This window comes from Ranitomeya imitator, chromosome 7, assembly GCF_032444005.1.
Source record: "Ranitomeya imitator isolate aRanImi1 chromosome 7, aRanImi1.pri, whole genome shotgun sequence".
Taxonomy (NCBI): Eukaryota; Metazoa; Chordata; class Amphibia; order Anura; family Dendrobatidae; genus Ranitomeya; species Ranitomeya imitator.
In genome coordinates, this window is record NC_091288.1 from 129,333,788 (window position 1) to 129,347,382 (window position 13,595).

At 46.6% G+C, this 13,595-nt stretch overlaps 1 protein-coding gene across 1 annotated transcript in view; it reads left to right on the forward strand.

Annotated features, from left to right (window-relative positions):
- Positions 1–13,595, forward strand: part of SF3B1 (splicing factor 3b subunit 1) — a 418,418-nt gene that overhangs the window by 63,904 nt on the left and 340,919 nt on the right. The window contains exon 4 of the mRNA XM_069733802.1: positions 6,571–6,685. Coding sequence (XP_069589903.1) covers positions 6,571–6,685 — 115 coding nt within the window. The remainder of the gene's footprint in view (positions 1–6,570; positions 6,686–13,595) is intronic.

Genomic DNA, 13,595 nt, shown 5'->3' on the forward strand with positions numbered 1-13,595 from the left:
ATCTCTCTCTCGATCTGTCTCTCTCTCGATCTGTCTCTCTCTCTCTCTCTCTCGATCTGTCTCTCTCTCTCGATCTGTCTCTCTCTCTCGATCTGTCTCTCTCTCTCTCTCTCGATCTGTCTCTCTCTCTCTCTCTCTCTCTCTCTCTCTCTCTCTCTCGATCTGTCTCTCTCTCTCTCTCTCGATCTGTCTCTCTCTCTCTCTCTCTCTCTCTCTCTCTCGATCTGTCTCTCTCTCTCTCTCGATCTCTCTCTCGATCTGTCTCTCTCTCGATCTGTCTCTCTCTCTCTCTCTCTCGATCTGTCTCTCTCTCGATCTGTCTCTCTCTCTCTTTCTCTCTCTCGATCTGTCTCTCTCTCTCTCTCGATCTGTCTCTCTCTCTCTCTCTCGATCTGTCTCTCTCTCTCTCTCTCTCTCTCTCTCGATCTGTCTCTCTCTCTCTCTCTCTCTCGATCTGTCTCTCTCTCCTCTCTCTCGATCTGTCTCTCTCTCTCTCTCGATCTGTCTCTCTCTCTCTCCTCTCGATCTGTCTCTCTCTCTCTCTCGATCTGTCTCTCTCTCTCTCTCTCTCTCTCTCTCTCTCTCTCGATCTGTCTCTCTCTCTCTCTCTCTCTCTCGATCTCTCTCTCGATCTGTCTCTCTCTCTCTCTCGATCTTCTCTCTCTCGATCTGTCTCTCTCTCTCGATCTGTCTCTCTCTCTCTCTCTCGATCTGTCTCTCTCTCTCTCGTCTCTCTCTCGATCTGTCTCTCTCTCTCTCTCGATCTGTCTCTCTCTCTCTCTCTCTCGATCTGTCTCTCTCTCTCTCTCTCTCGATCTGTCTCTCTCTCTCTCTCTCTCGATCTGTCTCTCTCTCTCTCTCTCTCGATCTCGTCTCTCTCTCTCTCTCTCGATCTGTCTCTCTCTCTCTCTCTCGATCTGTCTCTCTCTCTCTCTCTCGATCTGTCTCTCTCTCTCTCTCTCTCGATCTGTCTCTCTCTCTCTCGATCTGTCTCTCTCTCGATCTCTCTCTCGATCTGTCTCTCTCTCTCTCTCTCGATCTGTCTCTCTCTCTCTCGATCTGTCTCTCTCTCTATCTCTCTCGATCTGTCTCTCTCTCTCTCTCTCTCGATCTGTCTCTCTCTCTCTCTCGATCTGTCTCTCTCTCTCTCTCTCGATCTGTCTCTCTCTCTCTCGATCTGTCTCTCTCTCTCTCTCGATCTGTCTCTCTCTCTCTCTCTCTCTCGATCTCTCTCTCGATCTGTCTCTCTCTCTCTCTCTCGATCTGTCTCTCTCTCTCTCTCTCGATCTCTCTCTCGATCTGTCTCTCTCTCTCGATCTGTCTCTCTCTCTCTCTCTCGATCTGTCTCTCTCTCTCTCGATCTCTCTCTCGATCTGTCTCTCTCTCTCGATCTGTCTCTCTCTCTCTCTCTCTCGATCTGTCTCTCTCTCTCTCTCTCGATCTGTCTCTCTCTCTCTCTCTCTCTCTCTCGATCTGTCTCTCTCTCTCTCTCTCTCGATCTGTCTCTCTCTCTCTCTCTCTCGATCTGTCTCTCTCTCTCTCTCTCGATCTGTCTCTCTCTCTCTCTCTCGATCTGTCTCTCTCTCTCTCTCTCTCGATCTGTCTCTCTCTCTCTCGATCTGTCTCTCTCTCTATCTGTCTCTCGATCTGTCTCTCTCTCTCTCTCTCTCTCTCTCTCGATCTGTCTCTCTCTCTCTGTCTCTCGATCTGTCTCTCTCTCTCTCTCTCGATCTGTCTCTCTCTCTCTCGATCTGTCTCTCTCTCTCTCTCGATCTGTCTCTCTCTCTCTCTCTCTCTCTCTCGATCTGTCTCTCTCTCTCTCTCTCTCTCGATCTGTCTCTCTCTCTCTCTCGATCTGTCTCTCTCTCTCTCTCTCTCTCGATCTGTCTCTCTCTCTCTCTCTCTCTCTCTCTCGATCTCTCTCTCTCTCTCTCTCGATCTGTCTCTCTCTCTCGATCTGTCTCTCTCTCTCTCTCTCTCGATCTGTCTCTCTCTCTCTCTCGATCTGTCTCTCTCTCTCTCTCGATCTGTCTCTCTCTCTCTCTCTCTCGATCTGTCTCTCTCTCTCTCTCGATCTGTCTCTCTCTCTCTCTCTCTCTCTCTCTCTCTCGATCTGTCTCTCTCTCTCTCGATCTGTCTCTCTCTCTCTCGATCTGTCTCTCTCTCTCTCGATCTGTCTCTCTCTCTCTCTCGATCTGTCTCTCTCTCTCTCTCTCTCTCTCTCGATCTGTCTCTCTCTCTCTCTCTCGATCTCTCTCTCGATCTGTCTCTCTCTCTCGATCTGTCTCTCTCTCTCTCGATCTGTCTCTCTCTCTCTCTCTCGATCTCTCTCTCTCGATCTGTCTCTCTCTCTCTCTCTCGATCTCTCTCTCGATCTGTCTCTCTCTCTCGATCTGTCTCTCTCTCTCTCTCTCGATCTGTCTCTCTCTCTCTCGATCTCTCTCTCGATCTGTCTCTCTCTCTCGATCTGTCTCTCTCTCTCTCTCTCTCGATCTGTCTCTCTCTCTCTCTCTCGATCTGTCTCTCTCTCTCTCTCTCTCTCTCGATCTGTCTCTCTCTCTCTCTCTCTCTCGATCTGTCTCTCTCTCTCTCTCGATCTGTCTCTCTCTCTCTCTCTCGATCTGTCTCTCTCTCTCTCTCTCGATCTGTCTCTCTCTCTCTCTCTCGATCTGTCTCTCTCTCTCTCGATCTGTCTCTCTCTCTATCTGTCTCTCGATCTGTCTCTCTCTCTCTCTCTCTCTCGATCTGTCTCTCTCTCTATCTGTCTCTCGATCTGTCTCTCTCTCTCTCTCTCTCGATCTGTCTCTCTCTCGATCTGTCTCTCTCTCTCTCGATCTGTCTCTCTCTCTCTCTCTCTCTCTCGATCTGTCTCTCTCTCTCTCTCTCTCTCGATCTGTCTCTCTCTCTCTCTCGATCTGTCTCTCTCTCTCTCTCTCTCTCTCTCTCGATCTGTCTCTCTCTCTCTCTCTCTCTCTCTCTCGATCTGTCTCTCTCTCTCTCTCTCGATCTGTCTCTCTCTCTCTCTCTCTCGATCTGTCTCTCTCTCTCTCTCTCTCTCGATCTGTCTCTCTCTCTCTCTCGATCTGTCTCTCTCTCTCTCTCGATCTGTCTCTCTCTCTCTCTCTCGATCTGTCTCTCTCTCTCTCTCGATCTGTCTCTCTCTCTCTCTCTCTCTCTCTCTCGATCTGTCTCTCTCTCTCTCGATCTGTCTCTCTCTCTCTCGATCTGTCTCTCTCTCTCTCTCGATCTGTCTCTCTCTCTCTCTCTCTCTCTCGATCTGTCTCTCTCTCTCTCTCGATCTCTCTCTCGATCTGTCTCTCTCTCTCGATCTGTCTCTCTCTCTCTCGATCTGTCTCTCTCTCTCTCTCTCGATCTCTCTCTCGATCTGTCTCTCTCTCTCGATCTGTCTCTCTCTCTCTCTCTCTCTCTCGATCTGTCTCTCTCTCTCTCTCGATCTGTCTCTCTCTCTCTCTCTCTCTCGATCTCTCTCTCGATCTGTCTCTCTCTCTCTCTCTCTCTCTCTCGATCTGTCTCTCTCTCTCGATCTGTCTCTCTCTCTCGATCTGTCTCTCTCTCTCTCTCTCTCTCGATCTGTCTCTCTCTCTCTCTCGATCTGTCTCTCTCTCTCTCTCTCTCTCGATCTCTCTCTCGATCTGTCTCTCTCTCTCTCTCTCTCGATCTGTCTCTCTCTCTCGATCTGTCTCTCTCTCTCTCTCTCTCTCGATCTGTCTCTCTCTCTCTCTCGATCTGTCTCTCTCTCTCTCTCGATCTGTCTCTCTCTCTCGATCTGTCTCTCTCTCTCTCGATCTGTCTCTCTCTCTCTCTCGATCTCTCTCTCGATCTGTCTCTCTCTCTCGATCTGTCTCTCTCTCTCTCTCTCTCGATCTGTCTCTCTCTCTCTCTCGATCTGTCTCTCTCTCTCTCTCTCTCGATCTCTCTCTCGATCTGTCTCTCTCTCTCTCTCTCTCTCTCTCGATCTGTCTCTCTCTCTCGATCTGTCTCTCTCTCTCGATCTGTCTCTCTCTCTCTCTCTCTCTCGATCTGTCTCTCTCTCTCTCTCGATCTGTCTCTCTCTCTCTCTCTCTCTCGATCTCTCTCCTCTCGATCTGTCTCTCTCTCTCTCTCTCTCTCGATCTGTCTCTCTCTCTCGATCTGTCTCTCTCTCTCTCTCTCTCTCGATCTGTCTCTCTCTCTCTCTCGATCTGTCCTCTCTCTCTCTCTCTCTCTCGATCTCTCTCTCGATCTGTCTCTCTCTCTCTCTCTCTCTCTCGATCTGTCTCTCTCTCTCGATCTGTCTCTCTCTCTCGATCTGTCTCTCTCTCTCTCTCGATCTCTCTCTCGATCTGTCTCTCTCTCTCGATCTGTCTCTCTCTCTCTCTCTCGATCTCTCTCTCGATCTGTCTCTCTCTCGATCTGTCTCTCTCTCTCTCTCGATCTGTCTCTCTCTCTCTCTCTCTCGATCTGTCTCTCTCTCTCTCGATCTGTCTCTCTCTCGATCTGTCTCTCTCTCTCTCTCTCGATCTGTCTCTCTCTCTCTCTCTCGATCTGTCTCTCTCTCTCTCTCTCTCTCGATCTGTCTCTCTCTCTCTCTCTCTCTCTCTCTCGATCTCTCGATCTCTCGATCTCTCTCTCGATCTCTCTCTCGATCTCTCTCGATCTCTCGATCTCTCTCGATCTCTCTCGATCTCTCTCGATCTCTCTCTCTCTCTCGATCTCTCGATCTCTCGATCTCTCTCTCGATCTCTCTCTCGATCTCTCTCTCGATCTCTCTCTCGATCTCTCGATCGATCTCTCGATCGATCTCTCGATCGATCTCTCGATCTCGATCTCTCTCTCGATCTCTCGATCTCTCTCTCGATCTCTGTCTCTCGATCTCTGTCTCTCGATCTCTGTCTCTCGATCTCTGTCTCTCGATCTCTGTCTCTCGATCTCTGTCTCTCGATCTCTGTCTCTCGATCTGTCTCTCGATCTCTGTCTCTCGATCTGTCTCGATCTCTGTCTCTCGATCTGTCTCTCGATCTCTGTCTCTCGATCTGTCTCGATCTGTCCTCTCGATCTGTCTCTCGATCTCTGTCTCTCGATCTGTCTCGATCTCTGTCTCTCGATCTGTCTCGATCTCTGTCTCTCGATCTGTCTCGATCTCTGTCTCTCGATCTGTCTCGATCTCTGTCTCTCGATCTGTCTCGATCTCTGTCTCTCGATCTGTCTCGATCTCTGTCTCTTGATCTGTCTCGATCTCTGTCTCTCGATCTGTCTCGATCTCTGTCTCTCGATCTCTGTCTCTCGATCTGTCTCTCGATCTCTGTCTCTCGATCTGTCTCGATCTCTGTCTCTCGATCTGTCTCTCGATCTCTGTCTCTCGATCTGTCTCGATCTCTGTCTCTCGATCTGTCTCGATCTCTGTCTCTCGATCTGTCTCTCGATCTCTGTCTCTCGATCTGTCTCGATCTCTGTCTCTCGATCTGTCTCTCGATCTCTGTCTCTCGATCTGTCTCGATCTCTGTCTCTCGATCTGTCTCGATCTCTGTCTCTCGATCTCTGTCTCTCGATCTCTGTCTCTCGATCTCTGTCTCTCGATCTGTCTCTCGATCTGTCTCGATCTGTCTCTCGATCTGTCTCTCGATCTCTGTCTCTCGATCTGTCTCGATCTCTGTCTCTCGATCTGTCTCGATCTCTGTCTCTCGATCTGTCTCGATCTCTGTCTCTCGATCTGTCTCGATCTCTGTCTCTCGATCTGTCTCGATCTCTGTCTCTCGATCTGTCTCGATCTCTGTCTCTCGATCTGTCTCGATCTCTGTCTCTCGATCTGTCTCGATCTCTGTCTCTCGATCTGTCTCGATCTCTGTCTCTCGATCTGTCTCGATCTCTGTCTCTCGATCTGTCTCGATCTCTGTCTCTCGATCTGTCTCGATCTCTGTCTCTCGATCTGTCTCGATCTCTGTCTCTCGATCTGTCTCGATCTCTGTCTCTCGATCTGTCTCGATCTCTGTCTCTCGATCTGTCTCGATCTCTGTCTCTCGATCTGTCTCGATCTCTGTCTCTCGATCTGTCTCGATCTCTGTCTCTCGATCTGTCTCGATCTCTGTCTCTCGATCTGTCTCGATCTCTGTCTCTCGATCTGTCTCGATCTCTGTCTCTCGATCTGTCTCGATCTCTGTCTCTCGATCTGTCTCGATCTCTGTCTCTCGATCTGTCTCGATCTCTGTCTCTCGATCTGTCTCGATCTCTGTCTCTCGATCTGTCTCGATCTCTGTCTCTCGATCTGTCTCGATCTCTGTCTCTCGATCTGTCTCGATCTCTGTCTCTCGATCTGTCTCGATCTCTGTCTCTCGATCTGTCTCGATCTCTGTCTCTCGATCTGTCTCGATCTCTGTCTCTCGATCTGTCTCGATCTCTGTCTCTCGATCTGTCTCGATCTCTGTCTCTCGATCTGTCTCGATCTCTGTCTCTCGATCTGTCTCTTTTGAATGATTGAGAATCTGTGGTTTTCATTTGACATGTTTATGCTTTTGTCATAATTTGTATTGCATATATTTTATAATTATGTATTTCTCCCCTCCCCCACCCCAGTATGATCCGTTTGCTGAACACAGGCCACAGAAAATTGCAGACAGAGAAGATGAATATAAGAAATACAGACGGACGATGATTATATCTCCAGAACGGCTTGATCCGTTTGCAGATGGTATTTAAAATTTTTTTTTTTTCCCCTCGTCCCCCCCGTCAGCTTTTCCCCTTATTGTACTGTGTATGGTTTTAATATTTGGTACTTAAAGATATTCGCTTTGAGACACAACATCCATTCTGAATTCTATAAAATAACCTCTTGTATGGCTGCAACGCTGCAAGTTTTTTTTTTTTTTATTCTGCAGCTTAAAGGGAACCTGTCCCCCCCCCCTCCCCCCCACCCTCAGGCGTTTGTAAGTAAAAAAAAAAGCCACCTTGTGCAGCACAAATGCTGCATTTTGACAAAGTTGCTCTTTTAGTTATGATGCCTGCCCACGCTGAAATAATCACTTGTGCCCCCTCTTACCCTGAAATCGCCAGGGAGGCGGGTCTTTCCTTTCTAATCAGACGCAGCACAGCCGTCACTCTGGGCCTGTGCGCGCCGGGCGCCGCCGCCTATTGCTTCATTATCGTCCCCGACACCTGCACATTGTTGTTTTTTTTTCGGGCGTGCGCAGTTGCGCTGCCCTTTGTACTTACAGCGCAGGCGCCGGGGACGATAATGAAGCAAGAGGAGTCGGCACGCACAGGCCCGGAGTGACTGCTGTGCTGCGTCTGATTAGAAAGGAAAGACCCGCCTCCCTGGCGATTTCAGGGTAAGAGGTGGCACATTTTATAAGTGATTGTTTCAGCATGTGAAGGCATCATAACTAAAAGAGCCACCTTGTCAGAATGCAGCATTTGTGCTGCACAAAGTGGCTCTTTAAAGGTACCTTCACACATAATGATTTAATTAACGATATCGTTGCTTTTTGTGACGTAGCAACGATATCGTTAACGAAATCGTTATGCGTGACAGCGACCAACGATCAGGCCCCTGCTGGGAGATCGTTGGTCGCTGGGGAATGATCAGGACTTTATTTTGGTCGCTGATCACCCGCTGGCATCGCTGAATCGGCATGTGTGACGCCGATCCAGCGATGTCTTCACTGGTAACCAGAGTAAACATCGGGTTACTAAGCGCAGGGCTGTGCTTAGTAACCCGATGTTTACCCTGGTTACCATTGTAAAAGTAAAAAAAAAAAAAAACACTACATACTTACATTCCTGTCACGTCCCTCAGCGTCAGCTTCCCTGCATCCCCCAGTGTCAGCGCCGGCCGGCCGTAAAGCAGAGCACAGCGGTGACATCACCGCTCTGCTTTCCGGCCAGCGCTTACACAGTGCAGGGAAGCTGACGCTGGGGGACGTGACAGGAATGTAAGTAGGTAGTGTTTTTTTTTTTTTTTTTTACTTTTACTATGGTTACCAGGGGAAACATTGGGTTACTAAGCGCGGCCCTGCGCTTAGTAACCCGATGTTTACCCTGGTTACCCGGGGACATCGGCATCGTTGGTCGCTGGAGAGCTGTCTGTGTGACAGCTCTCTAGCGACTAAACAGCGACGCTGCAGCGATCGGCATCGTTGTCTATATCGCTGCAGCATCGCTAAATGTGACGGTGCCTTTAGTTATAAACGCCTGAGGGGGGTGACAGGTTCCCTTTAAAGGGATTGTCAACTACTGGGACAATCCCTTCTTGATCAATGTGTTTGCCCCCCCCCCCCCCTTTAAAATAATAAAGCCTATACTCCCATCCCAGCGCCTTTCCTGCGCTGTCCGAACTCGCACTCCCAGAGCTCCCATATGATTGTTGTGACGTGACCCCAGCACCCAATCAGTGCTGGCATCATGGACCTCATCTTCGGACAAATCGAGCATGAAGAGGAAGTCCGGGCTGCAGATGATACCGACTTCTTCTTCCTGCTCAATTCAACAGGAGATGGGGGCAGTGACAACAGCACAGAAGACAGTGCCGACACCACGGGAACTGCATTGGCACAGGAGGTGAATCTAAGCTTTATTATATTATGGGGGCCAAACGGGGGTTTGAGAAGAAAGTAGTGCACAACTTCTTTATGGTTCTAAGGTTAATTTTGCACTCACTTATATAGTTAAAGGACCTGTTGGTGGAATATTCAACCCATTTTTAAAGGCGTGAGGCTCCTTTAATGCTCATTATGTTGGGGCATTTTTGAGACTCATAGAATGGTACAGTTGGAAGGGCCTCCATGGTCTGTGTCCAACCCCCCTGCTCATTGCACGATTCAGAATTTCATCCTTGAACATTTAATAGCAAGTGCAGTAAGGCAGGCACTGCACGTCCATCTTCTGTGCTCTCTTCCTTTTTCCTGCTTACCGCAAGCCTATGGGCTTTTTTACCGCTCACTTTTCTCTCAGTAAGCTGTCTCCCAGGCCAAGTCTGTACAGGCGCTGTCATTTCCGGGGTTTATCTAATCAGAAGGGACAGCTCATTAACAGTAAGCTCCTGACAATAACCTGGTAGCTGGTCCATTGACCTTGCAACGTCATTAGGTGATTACTGCACACGCACCGCCCCTTTTGATGAAATGAACCCTGACAATGACGGCGCTTGCACAAGTGTGACTTCTAAAATCATGGCGGTGGGTAATGAAGAGGAAGAGAAGGGCAGCAACGTGGGAAGTGCAGTGCCCCATCCACTGCAATTGCGTTTAAAACTGTTGGGTAATTTTTGAAAAATTAATCCTTAAACTACTGCAAGCACGGAATGAATGTATTAAATGGGTTTTCCCACGAACTAAGTTACTTTTAATCAACATTTTAATCAGTAATATTTTTAATAATAAATTCCACAATTAGATACGCTTTGATCCCATGCTGTCCTGTCTGTATACTCCTTTGCATCCTCTTTTGCCCAGGAGATGTGGTATGATCAGACCATGTTCCTGTACTGTCAGACACAGCAGGGGCACATTTATAATATCTTCGCACAGGGACATTATTTTTTTTTTTATTACACATACAGTTGTGAAATTGTTTTTTTTTTCCCCAAGATCTATTAATTAAAATGTACTTTTAGTGGGACAACCCCCTTTAAGCAATAGAGGTACTTTACTAGAGTTGAGCGAATTTTTTCGGGTCCCTGCTTATTCGGCAAGTTATAGCGCTTACCGAATAAGCTGCAGAGGGAACCCGGCTATCTGGATTGAGCTGGCTGATGAGCTGTTCGGCTCCGCAGCTGCATATGTCGCGGCTGTATCACAGTCACAGCACATGCCGATAGCCTGTATGTTGGGCTCTCCACGCATGTGCTTTGGCACATGCAGCTGCGGAGCCATACAGCTGATCAGTCGGATCACTCCGTGTATCCAGGTTCCTGCTGCAGCTTATTTGGTAAGTGCTATAGCTTGCCGAATAAGCAGGGACCCAAACAAATTTCGCTCATCTCTATTTAAGGCTACGTTCACATTTGCGTTGTGCGATGTTGCATCGGAGACGCAACGCACAACGCAAACAAAAACGCACGCTAAAACGCATAGTTTTGCGACGCATGCGTCCTTTTTGCCGAATTTTGGAGGCAAAAAAATGCAACTGGCTGCGTCCTCTGCGCCCTAACGCTTGCGGCAAAAAAACGCATGCGTCACAAAACGCAGCACAACGCATGTCCATGCGCCCCCCATGTTAAATATAGGGGCGCATGACGCATGCGTCGACGCAGTTGTGCCCGACGCAACGCAAATGTGAACGTAGCCTTAGTAAATGTGTAATATCCTGCTGACAGGTATAGTTTGAGAATCTGTTGCCAGGTTTTTGCTACACTATCTGAGGGCAGAACCCTGACTCCAGCGATGTATCACTTAATTTTCTGCTTTCTGCAGTTTTGATAACTGAACTGTTTTCTCTGTTGCACATCTACCAATTCTCTGTATAACTGAGCACTCACCATTGGTTGCTTTCTGCTTATGCAAAATTGATTGTGAGGGCGTGATTATTCAGGAGGATTACTTGGCAACACTAGTCCTCAAGTTATAAAATTACTGTTTTATTGGCGAAAGATTATCAAAACTACAGCAAGAAACTAAGTGACAAGTTGTTGGAATCCTAGTGTATGTCTCAAGAAAAATTCTGGTGACAGATTCCCTGTAAATGGATAAATCTGTTTAGTTCAAAAAGGATAAATTAAGTTTGGATTATAATTCTGCCCAAACTCCTTATTGTACAAGAACCTGGAAGCAGGGCACTACAAGGGAGCTCAATTTATATTTTTAGAAAAATCAAGAGAAAAAAAGTATCAAAGAATATTTATAAGAAGCTTAAAAATCTTTATTCGTAATTTTAAAACGACATATAGAAACACATAAAGGAGAATTTGTACCTAGAATAAGTGTTATCTTAGTTATATATCCCAATAGAACAGATATAACAATTTGGCTCCCACGTAAACATGAAAAAAACTGAATACCATAGAGCAGACAGTGCATATGTCATTTAGCATTAATATGGTAGAAAATCACCCTGTGACTTTTTTTTTACTATTTAATCTAGATAACTGTAGCAATCTTACAAAATAAATCCTTTTACAAATATCTAGAGTAATAACACCACCTAGTGGTTGGATTTGAAATCTCAACTTTTCACAAAGGAGAAGGGAAATTTCTTTGAAGGGAAATTTGGTGAAACGCACGTTAATGGGATCAGTGGTAAACTTATTCATATATATATATATATATATATATATATATATATATATATATATATATATATATATATATATATATATATATATATATATATCTATATATATCTCTATCTCTATATCCTTTAATATTATGTTTTGCTTCGTTTTCTGCTATATATCGTTTAGTGAATCTTTATGCTGAACTTTATTTGGTACATGGGGTGACGATTAAACCTCTGTGTTCACACTTGCATAGAGTCGAGGTTTAATTATGCCTGTGGGTATTATTCTTGGGCTATATATTGTCTATTTACTTTTTTCTTGCACCTCATCTGGAGTTTTTTCTATCCAATACCCCATTTTTAATGTGTACTATTTTATAGCACTTTACAGTTGATTGGCTTACGTGTGATTTCAGCTCCATCCGCTAAGTGGTGCTATTACTCTAGATATTTGTAAAACAATGCATTCATGTAACACTAGCTGAAGAGCCCGGCGTTGCCTGGGCATAGTAAATGTGGTTAGTTATAGCACCTCACTTCTCTTTTCCCATCCCGCCTCTCATTTTCCCCCTCACATCTCTCATTTTCTCCCTTACACCTCTCATTTTCCCCCTCACTCGTCTCATTCCCCCCTAACACTTGTCATTTCGACCTCACATCTGTCATTTTCCGATCACTCCACTATTTTCCCTCACTCCTCTCATTTTGCACTCACACCTTTTCATTTTCACCTCACACCCCTCATTTTCACCTCACACCCTCATTTTCCCCTCAGTATATACATGTTTGTCGGCTAATAAATTATATATATATATATATATATATATATATATATATATATATAGTATACACCTGTATGTCATCTCCGGTATATAGTATATACCTGTATGTCATCTCCCCTGTAAATAGTATATACCTGCTGTATGTCATCTCCTCCTGTATATAGTATATACCTGTATGTCATCTCCTCCTATATATAGTATATACCTGTATGTTCTCCTGTATATAGTATATACCTGTATGTCATCTCCCCTGTAAATAGTATATACCTGCTGTATGTCATCTCCTCCTGTATATTGTATATACCTATGTGTCATCTCCTCCTGTATTGGACCTTGTTCACACGTTATTTGCTCAGTATTTTTACCTCAGTATTTGTAAGCTAAATTGGCAGCCTGATAAATCAGGCCCCTGCTGGGAGATCGTTGGTTGCTGAGGAAAGTCCAGTACTTTTTCGTCGCTGGACTCCTGCTGACATCGCTGGATCGGCGTGTGTGACGCCGATTCAGCGATGTCTTCACTGGTAACCAGGGTAAACATCGGGTTACTAAGCGCAGGGCCGCACTTAGTAACCCGATGTTTACCCTGGTTACCAGCGTAAACGTTAAAAAACAAACACTACATACTTACCTTCAGCTGTCTGTCCCCGGCGCTGTGCTTCTCTGCACTGGCTGTGAGCGCCGGCCAGCCGGAAAGCACAGTGGTGACGTCACCGCTCTGCTTTACGGCTGACCGGCGCTGACAGTGCAGAGGAAAGCAGAGCGCCGGAGGACAGACACGAAAGGTAAATATGTAGTGTTTGTTTTTTTTAACGTTTACGCTGGTAACCAGGGTAAACATCGGGTTACTAAGCGCGGCCCTGCGCTTAGTAACCCGATGTTTACCCTGGTTACCCGGGGACTTCGGGATCGTTGGTCGCTGGAGAGCTGTCTGTGTGACAGCTCTCCAGCGACCAAACAGCGACGCTGCAGCGATCAACATCGTTGTCGGTATCGCTGCAGCGTCGCTTAGTGTGACGGTACCATTAGACCTCGTTCACACGTTATTTGCTCAGTATTTTTACCTCAGTATTTGTAAGCTAAATTGGCAGCCTGATAAATCCCCAGCCATCAGGAAGCCCTCCCCCCTGGCAGTATATATTAGCTCACCCATACACATAATAGACAGATCATGTGACTGACAGTTGCCGTGTTTCCTATATGGTACAGTTGTTGCTCTTGTAGTTTGTCTGCTTATTAATCAGATTTTTATTTTTGAAGGATAATACCAGACTTGTGTGTGTTTTAGGGCGATTTTCATGTGTCAAGTTGTGTGTGTTGAGTTGCGTGTGGCGACATGCGTGTAGCAACTTTTTGTATAGAGTTGCATGTGACAGGTTAGTGTGGCAAGTTTTGCGCATGGCGATTTTTGCGCGTGGCGAGTTTTATGTGTGGTGCGTTTTGAGTATGGGCAAGTTGTGTGAGGCAACTTTTGCATGTGTTGCAACTTTTGTGCATGTGGCAATTTTTCCGCGTGTGGCGAGTTTTCCATGAGGTGAGTTTTGCACATGTGGCGAGTTTTGCGTGAGCTTAGTTTTGTACGTGGTGAGTTTTGAGCGGCGACTTTTGTGT